Here is a 4,101-nt window from a genome sequence, read left to right as displayed (position 1 = left end):
CAAGGCCTTTTTTGGTGGGGGGGGGGTGTGGGGGAGGGTTAGGGACTCGCAAAACTTGAGGCCCCTTGACGTGGGTTGCGAGCTTAAAGCTCGGTAGGCGCTTGGAATACCCTTTTTAGACGGCAGGAATGCATGGACATCACATCCTCTTGTGGAAACTATGTATTTCCTGGCCTATATGTATGTGAGCGTTTCGGGGGGAGTAAAGTTAGTTCTGGCCAAACACTAACTATACTAATTACAGCTGAGTTCCTGGTATTCCAAACCCCTTCCGAACAACGAAGACCTCAAAGATGTGGTGGAGAAATCTAATACCGTCACAACCTCTAAGGCAACAGCACCTCCTAGCGGTAGAGGCAGTAGAAAAGGTGTGCAAGGTAACAAAAGGATTGTCCACACAGAACTTCAAAATATCGAACTTTAGTAGCAGTCATGTTTGTGGCACATACTCGCCATATCAGCCAAATAAATACAGAGGCGGGAAAACATACCCGAACAAAAAAGTGCACCAACATGATGCATATACAACAAATTCCTAGCATGTCATCGATTTCTAACATGTGTCGGTAGAAAAAAAGAGCCCCTAAAGATTCTGATAGGCATGGGTCGGCGAGCTGTAACCCGACCGTTCCGCACCACTCTGCTGTCCCCGGCCCTGAGGAGCCTGTTCCTGCACAGCATATTGAGGTTGATACTGCGGGTGGTAACCCTGAGGCTGCATGTGAGCCTGTAAACTTGGCCCAGGTATGGAGTATTGAGGAAAGTGATGGACTGGCCCAGGCATTGGGGCAGGGGAGAGGTATCTTGGGGCAGGAGGGTATTGCGCCATCTGCGAGAAGACGGGGGCAGGTTGGGAGGGCCTTGGCACATGGGCACGCGCTGAGGGCATATATACACTACGCCAGTGCTCCAGAGAAGTAAAGCACCGGCCTGGACTTAGCGGGGGTGTCGCACAGTCGATTAGCGACAGCATATTTATTTGCAGCCGCACCAACCTATCCTCTGGTACCCGCCGCATCAAAGGTGCCATGCTCCGGCAAAAAAAATCATGCTGGTCCTCATCGGCTGCACGGCGCAGGTACTCAAGAACACGGGCGTCCACCTGTGCAGCTGCGGGTGGGTTACCAGGACGTCTGCGGCGGGGTGCTGCTTGTCTAGGTGCCACTTGGTCCGGTTGTCCTGCTTCAGGCGCTGAGGCGACTGGACCAGGATCCTCTCTAGTGGCCTCCGGGGTGAGGGCGACCAGGGGAGCAGCGGATTGGGACGCCTGGCTACACTGGGGCCGTGCCTCCTCTTCTGAAGCATCCAGAGTGTCGCTAGTTCTATAATATAGGGGACACGTCAGTTGAGGAAACAAATGTCATGTGCAAACACAAAGGCGTTTTGGGGTATGTAACATGTTTGGAGGGTGACGTGGCCACAAAGGGACAACAACGAGTACTTACGGTCGCATGTCCATTATTTCCCGCAGGAACAACAGCTGGTCGTAGTACATGTAGCGCCGTTTTTGGGGACCACCATCTCCGCTACGGGCGCCGGATCCATGTTCTCGACGGAACTGGTCCCTCGAGCTGCGCCACCGTCTCTTTACATCGTCCACTGTATGATGAATAAGAACACATCATTGATTAAACTCAGCAGATGTGAGTGCGCACACAGACAGTGCATGTATAAACTGGTGTTATTAAACACACGTCTACACAAGAACAAGCCTAAGTTGATGATACTATATATAAAGATGGCACTGAACCGAAACGTTGGCAATGACAGGCAATTATTCAGCAGGGACGCAATATCCAATATGGATGTCATTATACACATCAATGGCGACACACAGATATCCACTCACCAATTTGTAGCCGGTCACGGGTGCGGCTGTCGGCCCACTCCTGCTCAAATAGCGCCTCTGCTATCTGCTCCCATGCTGCCTCCTTCAATGTGCGGTCATGGTACGACTCCGCATGGGTGTTCCAGACCTCCGGCCGCTCCTGAACTAACCTAATGAGCTTCCCAACATCCATCTGCCGAGGCATGCCTGCAAGGTGCTTGTGGTGCTTTTGCAAACGGTGTGGCCTCTTTTGCAAAACCTGCTGTCTAACCAACTTCCTGCTTTTCTGCTGGTTTCAACTAGTTAGTTCAAACTCATTTGCATTGAGACAACGTGTCCTGCGTGAAAAACGCGCGTTCGCAGCTGCTGCCAGCGTATGACATGCGTGATTTTCACGCACCCATTGACTTCAATGGGTGCGTGATGCGTGAAATACGCAGAGTTTTTGAACCTGTCGCGTATAGTACGCAGCGAACAAACGCTGCGCAAGAATCACGCACTGTTTGAACTGCCTCATTGACTTCTATAGTGCTGTGCGTGATGCGCAGAAAATACGCGGCCTGCACGCGCGCAAATCGCGCTCGTCTGAATCCCCCCTTACAAAAAGGGCCTAAAACTGGTGGCCTCATTGAGGCCAAATGGCGACACAGTATTGAGAAGGGTAATCCATTTCATGTCTTTCCTCAATAACGCCAAACGAACGTCACCGCCTCTACAACCCAAAGAAACTCTGTCTATTCCACGTACCATGAAACCCTTTGGATTACAAGAATGGAACTCACGAAAATGGCGAGCAACTGGCTGAAGTTTTTCCAAATCTATAGCACTAGAAGCAGACTTAATTTTACTGACATGTTCCAACACCCGTACCTCTAAGTGCCTGCTGGTCATGCCAATATAAATAAGGTCACAGGGGCAAGTGGCAAAATAGACCACAGATGCTGTGTTACATGTGATATTGTAAACAATTTTATAGTCTTTGCCTCTGTCAGAGCTGTAGAAGTTGAAAACACGTGGGATATATTTACATGCAGCACAATTGCCACAATTATATGAACCCCAAGGAGGTCCCCTACTACCAAACGGATTAAGGGGAGCACTAGGAATGTAGTGGCTAGCTGTAAGAAGATCCCTCAAGTTTTTGGATCGCCTCCAGGTGATAGAGGGGTAACTGGGTAAGATCCCTGCCAAGTCACGATCGGTGAGAAGAACACTCCAATGTGTCTGTAAAATATCACGAATTCTTGTCCAGTAGGGATTAAACGTGGTAATAAATCTAACCTTCTGATCAATACTGTTCTTTTTGTTCGGTCTACTTACCAGAAGTCCATCGCGAGTATATATAATTACTTAGGCCTCATTCACACGACAGTGAAAAACGGCCATGTGATGGCCGTCCTTTTAACGGCTTTCACATGGCCGTTTTCAGAACAATGATATTCTATGGGTGCATTTACACGGCCGTTTTTTTAACGGCCCGTGAATAATGGCCGTCAAAAAATAGGACATGTCCTATTTTTGGCCGTTTTAACGGCCTGACGGCCACCATAGAAGTAAATGGATCCGTTTTTAACGGCTGTCAATACATGTAACAACCGTTAAAAACTGATCTGTTACATGGGGATTGGCAAGGGAACTACTAGTTCCCTTGCTGGCTATCGTTGGCATACTCACATTTGCGGCGCTTCTTCAGGTGTGGTCACTCGTCTTCATGGGTTTGAAGGCGCCTCGATGACGTCATTGCCCCGTCGCGCTGCCTTGCCAGATCCCGTGCAGACGAGTGACCACAAGTGAAGAAGAGGAGAGGCGGCGCTGCTCTCGTGAGTATGTGGCATGATCTACAGGGAGGCTGGTGTGGCATCTACAGGGAGGCTGGTGTGGCATCTACAGGGAGGCTGGTGTGGCATCTACAGGGAGGCTGGGGTGGCATCTACAGGGAGGGTGGTGTGGCATCTACAGGCAGGCTGGTGTGGCATCTACAGGGAGGCTGGTGTGGCATCTACAGGGAGGCTGGTGTGGCATCTACAGGGAGGCTGGTGTGGCATCTACAGGCAGGCTGGTGTGGCATCTACAGGGAGGCTGGTGTGGCATCTACAGGGAGGCTGGTGTGGCATCTACAGGGAGGCTGGTGTGGCATCTACAGGCAGGCTGATGTGGCATCTACAGGCAGGCTGGTGTGGCATCTACAGGGAGGCTGGTGTGGCATCTACAGGGAGGCTGGTGTGGCATGATCTGCAGGGAGGCTGGTGTGGCATGATCTGCAGCGAGGCTGG

At 50.9% G+C, this 4,101-nt stretch overlaps 1 protein-coding gene across 1 annotated transcript; it reads right to left on the bottom strand.

Annotated features, from left to right (window-relative positions):
• Nucleotides 1-583: 583 nt before the first annotated feature.
• On the bottom strand, nt 584-2,298 carry LOC142684996 (uncharacterized). The gene is made up of 3 exons (XM_075847522.1): nt 1,850-2,298; nt 1,446-1,599; nt 584-1,322 (listed from the first exon to the last, which is right to left on the bottom strand). Exons 1-3 carry the CDS (start codon nt 2,031-2,033, stop codon nt 584-586), a joined length of 1,077 nt encoding a protein of 358 aa, XP_075703637.1. The 5' UTR covers nt 2,034-2,298.
• Nucleotides 2,299-4,101: the final 1,803 nt, after the last annotated feature.

Source organism: Rhinoderma darwinii, chromosome 1, assembly GCF_050947455.1.
Source record: "Rhinoderma darwinii isolate aRhiDar2 chromosome 1, aRhiDar2.hap1, whole genome shotgun sequence".
NCBI classification, from domain to species: domain Eukaryota; kingdom Metazoa; phylum Chordata; class Amphibia; order Anura; family Rhinodermatidae; genus Rhinoderma; species Rhinoderma darwinii.
The sequence above is the reverse complement of the archived record's forward strand: the minus strand, read 5'-3'. Positions and strand labels throughout refer to the sequence as shown.

Coding starts and splice junctions, on each gene's coding strand:
- LOC142684996 (XM_075847522.1), bottom strand. CDS start 2,033: ATGCCTCGGCAGATGGATGTTGGGAAGCTCATTAGGTTAGTTCAGGAG. Junction 1,600..1,849: donor CCGTGACCGGCTACAAATTG/GTGAGTGGATAT, acceptor TTCATCATACAG/TGGACGATGTAAAGAGACGG. Junction 1,323..1,445: donor GAAATAATGGACATGCGACC/GTAAGTACTCGT, acceptor CCTATATTATAG/AACTAGCGACACTCTGGATG.